This window comes from Ctenocephalides felis, unplaced genomic scaffold (assembly GCF_003426905.1).
Source record: "Ctenocephalides felis isolate EL2017-DRISC unplaced genomic scaffold, ASM342690v1 CF-g0.4_SCAFFOLD_01886, whole genome shotgun sequence".
In the NCBI taxonomy this organism is placed as follows: domain Eukaryota; kingdom Metazoa; phylum Arthropoda; class Insecta; order Siphonaptera; family Pulicidae; genus Ctenocephalides; species Ctenocephalides felis.
The window spans coordinates 81,018,948-81,037,854 of record NW_020538040.1 but is presented as its reverse complement, the minus strand read 5'-3'; the positions used below and the strand labels follow the sequence as shown (position 1 = coordinate 81,037,854).

The 18,907-nt window shown below is 28.7% G+C and overlaps 2 protein-coding genes across 7 annotated transcripts in view; both read left to right on the top strand.

Annotated features, from left to right (window-relative positions):
* The first annotated feature begins 807 nt into the window (after positions 1-807).
* Positions 808-7,658, top strand: LOC113375434 (katanin p60 ATPase-containing subunit A-like 1). The gene is made up of 9 exons (XM_026615373.1): positions 808-1,280; positions 1,351-1,470; positions 2,112-2,121; positions 2,223-2,443; positions 3,589-3,866; positions 5,323-5,444; positions 6,157-6,495; positions 6,814-7,037; positions 7,369-7,658. The coding sequence occupies exons 2-9, from the start codon at positions 1,361-1,363 to the stop codon at positions 7,565-7,567; spliced, it is 1,503 nt and encodes a 500-aa protein (XP_026471158.1). The 5' UTR covers positions 808-1,280; positions 1,351-1,360; the 3' UTR covers positions 7,568-7,658.
* Positions 7,659-7,954: 296 nt separating this feature from the next.
* LOC113378755 (trithorax group protein osa) overlaps positions 7,955-18,907 on the top strand; it is a 102,915-nt gene continuing 91,962 nt past the window's right edge. For all 6 annotated transcript variants that reach the window (XM_026619345.1, XM_026619341.1, XM_026619342.1 and 3 more), the window contains exon 1: positions 7,955-8,940. In XM_026619345.1, coding sequence (XP_026475130.1) covers positions 8,377-8,940 — 564 coding nt within the window. In that variant the 5' untranslated portion in view covers positions 7,955-8,376. The remainder of the gene's footprint in view (positions 8,941-18,907) is intronic.

Here is an 18,907-nt window from a genome sequence, read left to right as displayed (position 1 = left end):
ATCAGATATTTTATAAAGATTTTAATAATAAGAACAAATTTTGTTTCCATTTCTTTGGGTTCCGTATCAATGTTTATCCGTTAGAGTGAGACGCGGCGCATACGCTCTTCGATATTTGGAAAAAAAATTCAAAATTTCCAAAATATTTCAGAATATCAAAAACAATCATATTTTTAAAAAATGGTCATATTTTTAAAAAAATTCAAAAACTAATTTTTTTAAAGTTTAAAAAAAATTGACTTTTAAAAAGGAAAAGCTTGGTACGGCAAGTTCAGCAATTTGCCTTAAGGCACGATGTCATGCACCTTGGCCATGCACCACTAGTTAACTTCCCGTAGGGTAAGTTATAGTAATCGTAAAAAAATCGAAAATGAAAATTTTTATATATCTTTACGTTTCAGAGGTTTCTGAGCATTTTGGCATACCTTAGAAAAAATTGACGTATGTGTGTGTGTGTGTGCGCGGATGCAAATTTACGTCGACGATTTCGGGAACACGATTGCTTTGTTCTCAAAAGTTCAAAATTTCCAAAATATTTCAAAATAAGAAAAAAAAACATTTTTTCCAAAAGTTTTTTTTTCCAAAAAGTCTATTTTTTTCAAAAATTTAAAATTTCTGAAAAATCTATTTTTTTTTCAAAGTTTAAAAAAAATATATTTTTGGCACGGAAAGTTCCAGCAATTTTCCTTAAGGCACGATGCCATGCGCCCCACTAGTTTAGATAGCGATTTGACATTTTCGGTGCACATGTTGACGGTCCGGCGCAGTACGAATCGTGTAGTGTGCAATCGTGTGCAATGGTCCTTTGTTCAACATGACATTTGTTCGTGTGTGGGTTTAGTTTGTAGCAGTACTGTGATGCTGTTGAAATAGAAATGTGATAAAAATAAAGCATAATCTCAAAAAGTATATAATCGTTTATAATTAAGAGCTGCTCGCAAAGATATTTTCTCCTATAACCAAGTTTATGTCATCATATTAGAATGAGTGTTATATTCCTTAAAATTAATGTGTAAAAGCGTAACCTTGATTTTGACAATTCATGGCTATTCGCATTAAATGAAATTAAATATAATGCATTATTCATAAATCATCTGAGAGAAATAACACATGTTATAATGAAACAAATCTGCTGTGTTAAAAGCTTTAAAAAATACATAGATTTTAATTCTACAATTTTAGTGGTTAACCTGTTAATAAATAAAAATATTAGTTTATGATTGGAAACATTAAAAACTGTATGTTTTTTTTAAAAATTGAGTGGGTACAAAGACAAAAAGGTACATATCAACCAAAGCTTTCTAATTTACTATGCATTTAATTCATTAAATACATTTATCTTTATAATAGCTCACTGAAAATGGATATAGCAAATTGTGAAATAGGAGAAAATACAAAAATGGCTAGAGAAATGACTTTATTAGGTAACTATGAGTCAGCTGAAATTTATTATCAGGCTGTTATGCAAATGTTTTGCTCATCTAATATTTGCATATAGAATGGAGAGTCATAGCAATTACAATGCATAATGTTGTACATCAATCCAAAGAGTTCAATTTTTATTTCATATTAATTACTCCAAATCTATTTTCTTCCTTGATCTGTTTAGAATAAAATTAGCGTTGACTATAATATTTTCTTAATAGAGGAAGTCATTTTTATATTATTACTATATATTTTACTTTTATTGTTTATTCCTTTTCAATTGTAAATGTGCTAAGTAAATTCTAACTTCTTCTGTTTTTATATATTTCATATTTTATTGATAATGGTTGAGAAATTTGTTTCAACAAATATTGCGTCAAAAATTATGATCGATCTAACAGTATGTAGAATGCCACATTAATTATTTGCGATTTATCATAAACATAATAATAGTTATGGTTTTGTGGTGTGATCAAATTTATTTTTATGTATCTAATGCAGCTTTACTAATTTTTGTTATTATAGAATTGATTTACACAGATTATTTTTCGATAATATTTTGTTTATGGTGTCAGTTTTCTAAGTTTTAATTTCTGCTTACATTTAAATTGTCTGATAATTATTCAGCGAGTGATAAAGAATTTCAAAAAAAGTATATGAATAAATTATAATTTACACCTTTTAAGATTTTGTTTTGTTCGTTATAATTTGGATGAAATATTCTTAAATAGATATTTTATAAATCGATTTGAAACTTTTTTGTGCTTATTTTATGTATTATACTTAACTTTTTGCAGGTACAAAAGCAAATTAATGATGAGAATCTGCAATTAAAACGAGTACAAATACCATTGAATAAGTTTAAAATTAACCCACATAATGAAAGAGCAATTCGTGTACGTAATCCTATTTTGGAAGAACCAAGTAAATTCAATGCAATCAATGACCCTGATGTTTGGCCACCTCCTCCAGATGCAGACTTAGATGTTTGGCCTGCGCCTATAAATGCTGAGCACAAGTAAAATAATTTTAAAACGAAATTTTTAATTTAAGGAGAATTATAATATATAATATACAAGAAAATGATATATATATATATATATATATATATATATATATATATATGTATATATAAACCTTTTAACTATATCTAAGCCAAGTGATATATTTCAGTGCTAGATAGTGATATGCCTGATAAATACTTTATGAAATTTTTTTTTTATTATTTTAGTTTGGTTTAAGAAAAATTTCTAATTCAGTTTTTACTATATATGGGCATCTACATTTTATAAATAGAAATTACATTTTACTAAGAAAGAATAGCTGAAGGTATATTAGTTTATAAATGTTTATCAATTTTAGTATGTACACCCACGTATATATACTTAAATCACACGCTCACACATATGTGGATGTTTATTTAAATCTATACTTTTCATCTAGAGTTCAATTCTTCATTCAGTAGAAAAATAGCAAAATTAATTAAAACTATATGAATGTACAATAATGTTGAAAGCGTAAAACAATATTTAAGCATACTTATAGTTAGATAGTATGTATTCTCTCTAATTACAGGTACATCTGACACTATTAATAGTATGATAATATAAACACTACAAGAAAACTCACAATCATATCATAATAAAAAATGATTTGAATTATGATATAATAAGTGTCTAAAATTTTCTATTATAGATAGAATATATATACTCATGTTGTGAAATCATATATTTTTTACATTTTATTTATTTACTAACTGAATAATAATACTACTCGAAATAGTATAATAATATGTTGAAGCCTTTTAAAAAATGAAGTTTTATTCAGAATAGTACTATATCTAGCTGAAAGTAAGTTCTATTATTGTGTGACACTCACAACATTATTGTCTGTTTATTTAATGTAAATTAATTTCAATATTTTTTACTGAAGACTGAATTGGTTTTTGGCTAAAATGTATGAATTTTAAATAAGCTTATGAATATATTGCCTAAAAGGTTTATGTATTTAATACACCGAGTTTGCATTCATGTGTATATATATATATATATATATATATATATATATATATATATAATTTCCAAAACTATTTCTAAAATTCTACAAGTTTCATTTTAAATATTTCTCTATAGCAAGTTTAGCAAAATTTTCTAATCATTCTAGACCAGGTAGGCCTGTAAAACCAAACTTCAAGAAACCTTTGCCTAATCGTAAAGGGCCTGTAAACTCTAAAAATGTTGCAACAAATGGAAAAAAAGTTGCTAGCAAGCCAGGAACTACTCGTCTATCGACAGCAAATTCTAAAGATAAGGATGGTAAAAAGGACACAAAAGAAAAAGAAAAAGGTGATAAAGATAAGGATGAAAAAGAAAGCAAAGAAGAACCTGAAAAGAAATTTGAGCCATCATGTGTGCTTGAAGCAGATTTAGTGGATATGTTAGGTAAATCATTTTATATTGACTTTACTTATTTATTTCATTAAAAAAGTATTTTATATAACAAATTAGTTATCAGTATCAAAATTACAAACTGACCATACTTTGTTGGCAATATAAATTCATATTATAAGAAAAACTTTCCTATAACAAATGAAAGAATAATTGCTTGATAAAAATGAATGAATTTGTTGCAATTTTAGTAATGTATTGGTTTTAATTGTGTATTTATATTGCTGTATATAGTAAGGCAAATTATAAAAACGATATATGTATTGACTTGTACAATCAAATCTTCGTACTGCTTTGGATATTTTTACTTTGTCTTCATTACTAACCTTGTTGCACATATAGTCCTTGATACAAATTCAAAAGATATTAATATTAAAAAATAAGTGATATAATGTTATAAAATACGACACTATCTACTAGTAAACTGCAAGAGTGCAATTTTTCAGACATGGATTTATTAACATTTATTTCAGTGGAAAAGTTGATATTGCGGCTTAAGTCACAATATGTTTAAAAGTCATTATATCATTTATAATGGGGATTTATTATTTATTATGATTCAAATTGATTTTGATTGATTTATGCATATAGTCAGCAGCTTGTAAAGAAATATTTGTTAACGATATTTTAAACACACTGGAATTTAATTTAAATTGAAGAATCAGTATAGCATATTAATTAAAGGATTTATTAATATGTTAATTATTTTGATATTGTATTATCAATTATGAATGATGAGTGATATGAAATGTATCATTGGTAAAGTATATGAATGGTCAGCATATAAATGATATTATTATTAAATATTTTAATTTCATGATATAATATAAAACCTAATTTTTTCAGTATATTTAAGCTTCACTATGTTGTACTATATCATATTTTATTATATCATAATATATATATATATATATATATATATATATATATATATTTAAAATTATATATACAGTAGATCCTCGATTAACCGGACTAATTATTGCCGATGGGCATTCAGATAATCGGAAGTCTGGATAATCAAATGTATGAAGAACAACAATGTTGTGTATTTATTAATAATAACAATTAGATACATAGATATCAATGAAAATCAATGTTTATTGAAAAATTAGTATGTACATACATATTTTCTTCGATTACATTACATACATATACTAAATTGCAGCATTAATCATGGAAAAATTCAAATTGTAGGTATGTACATACAAACCTACATGGTCGCGGTTGATAGTCCGAATAATCGCAAATGTGTATAACTGATGTTCGGTAAACGAGATTCTACTGTATATTTATATATATATATATATATATATATATATATATATATATATATATAAATATACAGAATATATATATATATAATACTTATGACTCCTAACTAACAAAATATGTGAATTTTGTAACTGATAGAAAATGATAAAGCAAAATGTTCTTTATAACAAAATTGCAGAGAGAGATATAGTCCAGAAAAATCCAAATATACACTGGGATGATATAGCCGATTTACATGAAGCTAAGAGATTATTAGAAGAAGCTGTAGTGTTACCAATGTGGATGCCGGATTTCTTTAAGGTTTTTGTTTTTAATTATATATTCATTATTTTGATAAATATGTTGTTTAAATTCAGGTTGAAAAATCTTTGTAATAAAGTGCCTTTACAGTAATATACAACAACTTATAACTATTGTTTTACATGAATATAAACAAATTTGCTTTTGTTTCTTTTTTACATGGTTCTGAATTCAATTTATTGATTTAAACCTGTTAAGATTTTACTAAGTTTCATAAAAATGTTACTAACTATTTTGTTGTTTTTATAATTTAAATTTTAAGTATGCATTCATTCTTCTTATAGCATCTCTAAATTTCACATGATTTTTCGTGTACATTAGTAAAACATTTTAATTGAAAATGTGCTTCACTTTGTTTACAAGCAACGTATTTAGTGAGAAATGTTTGTTTCAAAACCATGTTACTGATATTGAATTGGCAAATTATATCAATTACATCTTTAAATGAAGAAAGCAGTTTTGAAGTTATATATTACATGGCAACTGATACTAATAAACAACTGAAAAATGTTATTGTGTTCTAAAAAATTTATATGTAAACAATAAATGAAATTGTTTGATGCTGAGCTTATTGTTTTGTATGCAACCTGCTCACCAGAAAATCCTTCACTAATATATTAATCACCATTTTTTATGCATATCTTCCGTTTTCTTAAAATGAGATTAACTGCATATTTTTATACAATTATTTTTTGAAATTTTAATTATACAGGGAATTAGAAGGCCTTGGAAAGGTGTTTTAATGGTGGGTCCACCTGGAACTGGTAAAACGATGTTAGCAAAAGCTGTAGCTACTGAATGCGGCACTACATTTTTTAATGTGTCTTCATCTACATTGACATCTAAATATCGTGGAGAATCAGAAAAAATAGTTAGACTTCTTTTTGAAATGGCTCGATTCTATGCTCCCAGCACTATTTTTATAGATGAAATTGATTCACTTTGCTCAAGAAGAGGATCAGAGTCTGAGCATGAAGCATCAAGAAGAGTTAAAAGTGAACTACTTGTTCAAATGGATGGAATTAGTTCTAACTCAGAAGAGGCTAGCAAGGTGAATTGTAGAATTAAAAAAAAATAAGCTTTTGATTTGCAATGAACTTTTAAAAAAATAATAGATTTTCTTCTGTTGATTTTATGCAGTATGTAAACAATATAATAATATTGTTATCATTAGATCAAGGATTTAGTGTATCTTATTTAAATTACATTTAAGAAACAATGTTATAACATTAATACTAGTACATCTTAAATGTAATGGTAAGTTACAAATTTTATTAAAGTAGGATGTTTTCCTTTTTTGTATAATTATTTTGTTAAAAAAATAACATTATTTTGTGAAAAGGCCATATTATTTTACATTCTTTTTTAGGTTGTTATGGTTCTGGCAGCCACAAATTTTCCTTGGGACATTGATGAGGCTATGCGCAGACGATTGGAGAAACGGATTTATATTCCACTTCCAAATGATGAAGGACGAGAAGCATTACTCAAGATAAATTTAAGGGAGGTGCAAGTTGATCCCAGCGTAGATTTAAGTGACATATCAAGACGTCTTAAAGGTTATTCAGGAGCAGATATCACTAATGTGTGCAGGTGTGTGATAAGTTTATGTTATAAGACAGTGAAGTTCAAAGTGAATGCACTGTATAAAGTATTAACAAGGGCAATGTTTTTTATATTACTATGATTAATGAGATGTAGATACAGAAGTAATAAACTGATTGAGGTTGACTGCTTACCCAATCAGCTTGAAATATTCAACAGATTCATTAATATTTGATGCATAAAACATTTCTATTTAATTTTATATAAAAATACTAATTTATTGCAATTTTTATAGTTTTGTTTTTACTATAAAATTAATATTGTATACATAATTATCTTAAAACTAGAAGTATTATTTCTGAAAAAACGATTTTTTCAGAGATGCAAGTATGATGTCAATGCGCAGGAAGATCTCGGGTCTTCGTCCTGAACAAATAAGACAATTGCCAAAAGAAGAATTGGATTTACCTGTTTCTACCCAAGACTTTTTGGAAGCTGTAAATAAATGTAACAAGAGTGTTTCTAAAGATGATCTTAAGAAGTATGAGGAATGGATGAGCAAGTTTGGATCATCTTGATGAATATTAAATAATTTGAGAATATTAAAATTGCTATCATTTGAGTGCTATATACTTTGTTACAAATTTTGTGCTTTAATTTAACAATCCCTGTGGCATTTAACATTCCTCTTTTCAATTCATATTATTAACTTATTATTATTATTAATATTTAATTAATATAAGTATTTTTAACATATTGTTAAGATTTATCTAAACTGATGTACTTAAGCATATGATTCAAGTTGTAAAAATATAATGATAACAAATAAAAGTTTCAATTGTTGCCCGATGCCTATGTTTGATTTTCCCGCGCCGGACTTCGTGTTGTCAAAGCGAGATTGTGCTGACTGCGAGAACGGAGCTAGCGACGCCATTTTGAAACAACTCCATTAGCTATCCGCGTTAGTCCGCGCCATTATACAATCTAGTTGTGGCAGTATGTTGCGATATTACTGGAGAAATGAACTTTTTAATGATGTTTTGTGTGTGGGCAATATGGTAACGTGTTGTATTAATAATGGTTTACCGATTGTGAACGTAGAAGTGTGTGATGCATAAATATTTTGTTAATGATATATAACCTTTTCCCTAACCTCCTTTAGTAAGTAGTGTCGTATTTGCAAATGATGTAGTGTGTTTATTGGTATTATTATTTTAATATTAAGACTGTCGAAAAAGTAGTTTAGTGACAGTGATGAGTTTTAGCGAGAAATGGAAAGTTTAACACGTACAGTGGACGTACCCACGCAGACTTTCGATATAACATAAAGCCCATAGGAACGTACAAATTGCGGGGTGTTGGCAGTGGGAGCTGCGGCTCTGTTAACATGGCTGCAACGCAAGCCGAGAGTCAACAAAATGATATGAGTTCAGAATCCGCACCTCCGGATCAAAATTCCGATTCGAGAAATAACGTATTACAAAATGGAACAGACGTAAATAGTGCTAGAAGTGTAGTGAGTAGTGACAGTGGATCGAACACAAAACGTAAATCGCCGGTTGGAAATGAAATGAGTCTTTATGGGGACGGTGGCGACTCTCAGGCACCGGGAGCGCTGCTGACTGACCGAGAAGACTCCGTGTACGGGCAGTACGCGCGTTATCACGATCCGAACGCGGACCCTTATGTGGCGAGGGGCGGCAAGCCGGGAATGCCGCCCGTCAGACCGCCCCAGCGATATCTGTCCGGACAGAGTATTTCGCAACCGACTGGCCCCACGCCTACGCTCAATTCTCTGCTGCAGTCGCATCCCGGGGCTCCGCCGTCGCACCGCTATTTAAATAGTTACGAGCAGAGCCCCTACGGAGCGCAAGGCTGGGTGCCGTTGCCCCCCAGGCCCTACAGTCCCCAACAGTTAGGTCCTGGGCAGCCCTACAGAAATACTTCGCCGGTGAGTACATGTGGCAACCTGTAGCTATAGCATGAAAAACAATGACCGATTTTTAAGCTCGGCTATTCTTTCTATTCTATCAAAGAAGCAATCATAAATATTTATTATTCTTACGTCATTGCACCTTCATTCATGTCAAACGTCAAAACACATCTGTCAAAATCAAAATATTTTTGATCGCTATTTCATCGTTTCCATAACATGTGATATAATGTGAACGAAACTCATTGATCACTAATGAGCGTAAACATCTCTGAAACGTATAATCAATGCGAGTAAAGAATACATAATCAACATTCCGAAGATTAAATGACAATGATAATTGTTCATTGTCTTCGGAATATAGTAAATATTTTGTTTTAATGTGCTTACGAATTTTACGCAATTAAACGCCTTTCTTTGAGTGAGTTTTTGTATACTGTATGAATTGAGTGATTATCTGACCTGGTGTTTTGTTTCTGTGTCTACTGTAGCTTGCAGAATGTATTTTTCTATAAATATAAAAATTAATGCACGAGGTAGAATGCGCTCGAACTTATTTCCATTAAGTTTACACCAAATATTTTTTCTTGAAAAGACCACAAAGAATCGCGCGCACACACACACACACACATATATATATATATATATATATATATATATATATATATATCTGGCCAATATAAGAGCAATTACAATCCAAACAATTTACTTTATAAACTATATCTTTCTTTTTTGTTAATGGAGTTTCATCTTTAATTTTGGAATATAAAAATTTTTAGTACGGTGTTTCTTTAGTACGGTGTCAAGCATTGCAAGGAATAGTTGGTGTTTTTTGTATACCAAAAATTAAATAAAATTTAAATAAATTATTAAAGAATGTGTAGTATATAAGTAACTGTTTTTGAAATTACACTGAAGATGAGACACACCATGGTCTCGAAACGTCTGTAATCATAAAATAAAGTTGTGTTAAACAAATCTGAGTGCTGTTTTGTTCATATTAAACAATTAATATTCGTTCCACTCATATCATAAAAATTATATATATATATATATATATATATAATGTGCGTCGATTACATTTAAAATTTATATAAACAGTAGGAGTTACTCCTGGTTGAACAGTTTCACTTCATATTTTAGTACTGAAATTAACGACCAGCCTTGCCTAACGTACACTATATTAATGAAGATTATTTGAGAAAAAAAAATCGTAAAATTTATTGTTTTTCCGATATTATTCGTATTTAACTCAGTTTTATCAATGTTCACATGGTATTTCAATTTAAAAATATACTATACTAGACCACATGCAGGAAAATTAATATATTTTTTATAGTATCAATTACTGAAAATCTTGTGAGCAAACTACATAAGATGTTAAAAAATAAAATATTTATACACAATTTGGTTTTTATACGTAAGTTTTTATTATTTTAAATCGTATTGTTTATTTTGATAATTGTAGTAATTATATATAAGTTTCGTAAAGCATTTTTTTACTAATTGTTGGTCATTTTGGTTACTTTCATTGTCATAAATTATAAAATCTGAGTTTCGGTTACAATTCGATTTTTTTACAATAAAGTTATTTTTAAGAAACATACACTTTCAAAGGTCTGAATGTTCTACTTGAATTTTAATTTTATTATTCTTATGAACATGCAATACATAAATACTTCTTTCCGATTTTGGTATTATTAAATTATTAAAATCATTAAATATTTGTCTGAATGTTCTCTCGCAGCCAATACTCGCCCTAGCCATTCCACATATCTGTTTGTTGTGCACGCTATAAACCGCATACGCATATCTAGAGCCAGTGGTCGCTGAAGCGACGCGAGCGCGTTTCTTGTTCGCTGGAGAATGTTACGACAAGCGGTTTTTATGAAATTAAAAAGCTTGCCCTAAGACAAAAAACGAAAAGCAACTAACAAAATTAACTTAAATCATTTTTTTTGGCCTAGGTTCTAGAATTATATTAAATAATAATACGACTGTAATTTATTGCATTAAAGTAAATAACGTATTTTCATCAATAATTGTTAATGATGTTAAATCAATACTGTTTTCAAGTAACGTTTTTCGAAATGCATTATACAAATCTTTAGTACCTAATATATTATCATACTGTCTATCTACAAGCAACGGCAAGCACCTATTTATAAATGGTATACGTGTATTTGGTGAATATTACAGGCATATCTCATTGGAATATTAGGGTTATTACACACATGCACACACACATATATATGTATATATATATATATATATATATATATATATTATATTATATTTAAAGCATTGCTAGTTTCTCTTTACCTTAACTCGGATGACTGTAATGACGACGAACTTATACTTCACATTAGAACCGGATTTTAAAAACCAGCTCTTACGTCATTTAACCTTCTGCGGTTCTGAGCATACACATTCAACGACTGACAATGAGTATCATGAAGTAAAGTAAGGAGAGTTTTAAACGAATACAATTAATGTTATAAATAATTATCTTATAATAATTTGGAATAAATAATTTTCTTGATTATTCAGCAGTCCAGCACCCTGCTTAAGGATTAATAGCAAAGAATATCCAAGTTACAACTAGATTAGTTTACACATGATCATGTTTGTGTTTACACGACTTATAATGACGCATTTTTTAATATAAGTGATTTTTTTTATTAATTTATTAGCTTCGCATCTGGATATTTTCTTATTGCCAAATATAAGTCATTGACAATACAGTGAATTCGTGGGAAATCTATTGTTATGGCCTTATTTGTTTCTTTTAATTAAATATTCACTCAACTCTTAAACCAATAGATTTAACGAAAAATTATAAGAAACCTTTTTTGGAGAGCGTCGAATTTTTGATAAAACATGACACGAATTGTTACTTTTGATTCACTTGTCGCTGAGTTTAAAAATATAAAAAACCATTGGAATGTTTCCTATATTATTACCATAAGAAACTTTGGTTGGAGTGCGGACCATCTTAAAACTAATAATAAGAGCTAAAACTTTGATTTTTTTTATCGATTTGTAAGCGTTTGAACCTCTGGGAGCAAATAAAAATTCGAATATATACATATTTTTTTGGTCATCCATAGAATAATAGTAAAATTAATACAGATGATTATCTTTATTAAAATAGTATACGTTTCCAGTCTTGGTTTGACTCATCTTCAGTGCTACATTCTAAAGCAATTTTGATAATGAATGTTAAAAGTAATATGGAAAACATAACCGGAAAAAAATAAAAAATTGACTAAATGACGGCGTTTTTAAATACAGTGGAATTTCACGCAAAATTTTGGTCGTTTTTGGACTGCCAAAATTCGATTTTTGATCCGATCAAAAAATCGATAGTTCATTTTACGGAGAACTATATATAGAACATGTAAAAAAATTTTTATAGTGATCGGATTATTTGTTTTTGAGTAATCGCTTCTGCAAATTCAGAAAAACGCGTTTAAAGATTAAATGATCGTTATGCTATATACATACTATCTTAAATAGTTTTTGAGTTACAGCCATTTAAGGAGCATATATATATATATATATATATATATATATATATATATATATATATATATATATATATATATATATATATATATATATATGCTCCTTTAATGGCTGTAACTCAAAAACTATTTGAGATATCGAATTAAAATTTTGGTATGTTATTTTTAAAGGTACAACCTATCGAAATATGGCAAAATTGAAAATTCGATTTTTTGAAAATCTCACACTAGTTGTGCCCCTTAATGTAAAATATATAGAGATAAGAACAGTGAAAATATCGTAACTTACCACAGAAATATTTCAACAAAACACAAAAATGAGAAGTACTAATTAGTATATATGCATAGTTATAAATATGTATTATATATATGTATATATATTTATATACATATATATATATATATATATATATATATATATATATTTAACGTATGTAATTTCATTAATTATGCCATATTATAACTGTTTCGAATGTTTTTTTTTGTTTAATGATTTTGTTTCTTAAAATGCCGCATAAAACAGTTTGCTGTTTCAACCATTTTTTATTTGTTTTTTAAATCGTTTATTTTATAATCGCATTTTTTTAGCTTAACATTATTTATGGATTATTCATTTGTAAAATATGAATTTATGACGCAATTTCAAATCGAATTTGCTTGAATTCTTTTTGCGTGTAAGGAATACATATTGCTATATAATAATTGATTTATATAACTTCTACTATTGTTGGTTTAAGCTGTCTATTACATCGTGATGCTTTTACATGTCGTTAACTGCTCACGAACATCAATATCTATTAGAAATATTTTACAGAATGTTATGGAAAAATAATTAGCAAATGTTGGTTAGGAACGAATCTAGTTCGTCGCGTTTCGCAAATACTGGCAAATACGGTCTCTGATGGTGCATTTCGCATGCTGGCTGTCGTACATACGTGTCATCTTTGTATGTTTTGTGAACATTGAACTTTCACTGTTCACTCGCGCTTTCCGTGGGGAGGCGGGCGGCTGCCTGTGGGTGGCTAGCAAGGGGCGGCTTCAACGTAACAGCTTCACGCAGGAAAGGGTTTGTGTATACTAAACAGAATACATTCCGTATGTGCCAGCATTGAGTTGCTGCATACTATATACACGTATGCGAGGATATACATCACAGCCATTCTGACATTACGATATGTAACAGTATGAAGATGGACTATCAACATACATATGATACATGGCCTGCTATGTTGAACGTGATTATAGTATATAATTGAAGTGATGAATATGAAATAGATGACATATTTCTGATAGAAGACTGATCTACTATATAGATCTGCTGAGCGCCGAACATGTGGTTAGAATTTTATGTTACAAATAATATTGTGTTCGGCCGATTTTCAAAATCATATTTGATTAATGTGTCCTGAAAAAGTTTAATTCTTGTGTATAGGCATTTCTTCTTTCGTAAAAAAGAATTCATCACAAGTATGATGAATGATTTTGACATTGCCCATCGAGTACTTTTTTGACTACTAAATAGTATACTAATTTTTGCATTTCGTTATTTCAATTCTGAACATTTGAGGATTTCCTGTTGATCATTGATTGACATACATGCATATATATACATATACAACACAATTTGACGAATTCAAAACTGCGTTCAAAAAAAAGTCTTCTAAAAGTGCAATCTTCTTTATACAAAATATTGGGTTCAGAAATAAAGGAATGAGAATTTTCAACATAAAGTTGGACAAGATTACTTTGGAAACTTAAACTTTTATGCTGAATAACACTTAATTCATGTTGTCTCATTCTCTTGCTGATGTATTGGGATGTTCGACCAATGTATTGTTTTTTATAATTTTTGCTAATACTGTAGAACCTTGTTTATCCGAACCTCGGTTATACGGATTTGCAATTATCCGGATTCACATCCACGGCCATTTATATGTATGCAGATACCTACAGTTGAATTTTTTCATGATTAATGCTGCAGTTTAGTATTTGTATGTAATGTAATTTAAGAAAATATATATGTGCATACATAAGAAAGTTTTAATTTCTTAATAAACCTTATTTTATTTGATAGATATCATTATGTATTTGTCATTTTTAATGAATACACCACATTTTTCTTTATACATTCAATTAACCGGATTTTTGATTATGCGAATGCCTATCGACGACAATTAGTCCGGTTAATCGAGACTTTACTGTAATTGAATAAACTTGGTTGACGTTGAATTTAGGAGGGGTGATGGACTGAATTTTTGCAAACATCTCTTTAAAGAAATACAAGGATGTTCTTGAATGAAAATATTTTCTTCTTTGAGTAATTTGTCAAAATAGTCAAATAAGTCTTCAATTTATGGCATACTGTGAAACATAGGTTTTTTACTATTGTTGTTGGATTTTTTTTCATAAACTTATGTTTGTTTGATTTAAAATAGGAAAGTCTTTTTTTGGTAATCGAGTTAGTTGGAGTTTCAGGGAATATCTGTTCTCTAAAAGAGTTTTGATTACTAATGTTAGGTTCTGACTATGGAAAGAAGGATGAGACAAAGTGTTTGCTTATTCTACTAGAGAAATAATGTTATTAATTTTGTCATTTTTTGGGCAATGTGAAGCGATATATACATACATACATATATACATACATACATACATATATACATACATACATACATATATACATATATACATATATACATACATATATACATACATATATACATACATACATACATATATATATATATATATATATATAGAGTGGTTCTTAATATGGACATTTTCGAGTTTCTTTGCTCCCAGGAGCTCAAATACTTCGAAATTGATAAAAAAAATCCTTTATAAGTTTTAGTCCTTAATATTGTCTTTCAGATAGCGCGCAATTACGTAAAAGCTGTTTTCCTAAATTTTTCATAATAAATAAAATATAACCGAGCATATTCTAACATATGACCATGGACTCTATAATTCAATCAAAGTTTGTATGGAAATAGCATGGTTAAATTTTAAAAATGTTTTTAGGTATAACTTAGCGACAAATGAATGAGTTTTGTTCAAAATTCGACGCTCTACAAAACAAATTATAAAAAACCTGTTTTGTAGAGCGTCGAATTTACTATAAAAGATGACACGAATTGTCACTTCTAATTCATTTGTCGCTAAGCTATTATACCGAAAAAACATTTTTAAAATTTTTGAAATTCTTTCCATGCTATTTCCATACGAAGCTTTGATATACACACAAATATCTATATATATACATATAAAATTGTTCTGAAATTAATCGTTTTTAATTAAATTTAGAAAATCGAGCAAGTTATGAAGGATATTATGATCAGATCTTTTATCAACACAATTTGACCAGTACAAAAACATCAAATTGTTTTCTGAAAATGTCTTTTAAAAGTGCAATCCTCTCTATATAAAATATTGGGTTTAAAAACGAAGGAATGAGAATTTATATACATATTATTATTTATTTATGTGTTGTTTTCTATAGATAATTGATAGATTTTTGTGTGACTACCTTCGCATAATTGGTTTGTTTAAAACGTGTCTTATTAGTGTACTACACATCTTCTAATATTTGTTTTGTTCACATAAAACTATAATATACACATACACACACATACATACTATAGGTAGAATCGTAAAACATAAACTAAAATAATATATTATCGACAATTATATTCAATGAGAGTTCTCTTCAGTCTTGTATCATGCGTGCTGATAAAATATTGTAAAGATTGTCCACAATAAGAAATGAATGTGTCGAAAATAATTATATATAACGTATGACGCGTAAAGTCTGAGCTCCACACTCGGAATATTGTTGACAGCACGATGATAACCATAAATTCAAATAACAGCTGATCGTGTGTACACATCATTTTTATTATCTTCACTGAATGCCGACGAGGTGTATGTGTATGTCTATCTACTCTACTAGCGTGCTTATACATGAGTATATTTTGTTGTGTATTCCATCCTGGCTTTGACCCACATAATACACCAAACGCTCCCATTCTGCGCCACCCATTCCGAGCCACAAGCGCCCATGTTTTGGTGTCGATAGTCACGAAGGCTGCGCCAGGAGAACCGCCGCATCTTCGGTGCTGATTTGAATCCTTTTACAAATATTTTTTTCGAATACTCTTTGACAAAAGTATAATAAAAATAATTATATGCAGTGCTGGATTTACAGTAGGGGCAATCGGGGTTACTGCCCAGGGCGGCAAAATTTGGATAGTGAGAAAAAAATTCTATACAATATAATCAACCTTTTTTAATAACATTTTTTGTTTTAAGAAATATAATTAACAAAACATAATACGATTGCAATGCAAAATTTTGGTAGAAATAAACGATAACTAAAATTTATTATTTTTGCCTTGGTCCCTCTTCGAACCTAAATTATCAAATTAGTTAATAAGTTATCAAATTTGGCAATTTGGCTAATATAAAGATCCGTAAACAAGCTGAAAGTTTAAGAAAAATATGTTCTTCAGTTCTCGAGCCCTCTTAAAATGACGTATTTGTGCACTTCCAAGCTTATAGCGTCGAAAAAAAATTTAAACTAGTGACTCATGGAATTGTGCCTTAAGACAAATTACTGAAACATCCCGTACTGAAAATTACATTTTATAAAGAGCTTTAAATTTTATTCAAAAATGAAAAAAAAAAGACTTCTAAAACACATTTTTTGTATTTTGAAATTTTTCGAAAATTATGAACTTTTTGCAAAGCAAACGCGCTACGTAGCTGTTTCAAAGAAGAAATATCGAAACCAAATTACCATTTTTTGTAATTGTCTGTACCAATCTAATCAAATCTAATATTTTTTCAATCAATAACAAATCAATACAAATCTAATATTTTTTAATTATTCAAGTCGATTTCGAGAATGCGGGCCAAAATGCCAAAAATGATAATTCAGTTTTTGAGAAAAAAGCGTCGAATAACATTCAAAAAAATTTACAGGATAAATAACTGCTTAAATTTGTGGGGGGCGGGTTTAGCGGTTTCCATGATCCAATAAAAAAAATTGAAAAAGAAACAATTGGCGGACAAAAGTGATCATAAGACATATGCACATTAAATTATCAGATATTTTAAAAATATTATAATAATAAGTATAAATTTTGTTTACATTTATATAAGTTCTGTAACATTGTTTATCCGTTAGACTAGAAATATCAGTTGAGAATGACTTTGATGTAAACATAATCATAATCGTTTTAAGTCAAATGAATGCATTAAAAAAATTTGAGTTGTTTAAACTGGCATAGAGAATTCAACCCACCGATTTTTCTTTCTGTATTATTTGGTGGATGATTCCATAAAATAACTTTTTTCTATTACTATAAGATTTGCATTTACTGAAAAAACAATACTTGTCTCCTGCAGCTTCTGATACAGAACAGCGCTTAAAAAAAAGTAAATAATATAAAGAACTGGATTTTTTTTAATAATGTCCTGGTTATGAATTTGAATCAATAGAAGTATTAAAATCATTTTTTATTTCTTCTATCTATGTATGTAATTTAAGGAATCATTGTTATCTTTGAGCGTTATATTTCTACTACACCTTCAATTTCTACATGTTAATTAAATTAAACGTAAAATTATTAGAAAGTTGCTAGAGCTACGATAATTAGCTACACTTATTTTAAAATTTGTTAGTAATAGTTAGTTTTAATACATTTTAATTCAATTTGCTATATTTTTATGATAACATTAATAATCAAAACAAATTCAAACAATAAAACATTAACGATTCATTAAAAATAGAGGTTAAATTCTTTTTTTTTTCAAAAACTTGTTCCACACAGTCGATTTGGAACAATATAGCTAGCTGTTAATACGATTTTGGCAATTCTCTCCTGAGAATGAATTCTTCGTGCTTGCACGTTTGTTGCACCTCTCACAGTGAGTGATTTCGGTGTCATACAACGCATCGCGACTAGTGAGTGCTCTGAACCCACCCATCGCACCCATTAAACCGTCTGGCCTCACATAACCTTGATCTTCATCTCACTGCGTCTGTCGTGTTCGAACGAACGGTACTTTGACATTACTCATTGCCGGGTTTATATGCATTGATACGATGGTGGGAAGTTATCACTTTGCTTATTACTGTGCGAAAGTAATGCGTAAATCCGGTTTGTTTTAATTATTGTGTATTCTCGGTGACGACTGTTCATAAGATGGTCAACTCTAACACATACAAAACAAAAGAAGTGTTATATATAAACACACACACACACACACACACATATATATATATATATATATATATATATATATATATATACAAAAAAGGTTTTTTGTTTAAAGGTTATGGAAGAAATAACATTACAGAAATATGACCATATATTCAAAATGAAAATAATAAAAATAAATAAGTGGATTATTTAAGAAAATATTACAAATGTTAGACAATTAGAAAGTATTAAAAAAGG

Coding starts and splice junctions, on each gene's coding strand:
- LOC113375434 (XM_026615373.1), top strand. CDS start 1,361: ATGGATATAGCAAATTGTGAAATAGGAGAAAATACAAAAATGGCTAGA. Junction 2,444..3,588: donor CCTATAAATGCTGAGCACAA/GTAAAATAATTT, acceptor TAATCATTCTAG/ACCAGGTAGGCCTGTAAAAC. Junction 7,038..7,368: donor GATATCACTAATGTGTGCAG/GTGTGTGATAAG, acceptor CGATTTTTTCAG/AGATGCAAGTATGATGTCAA.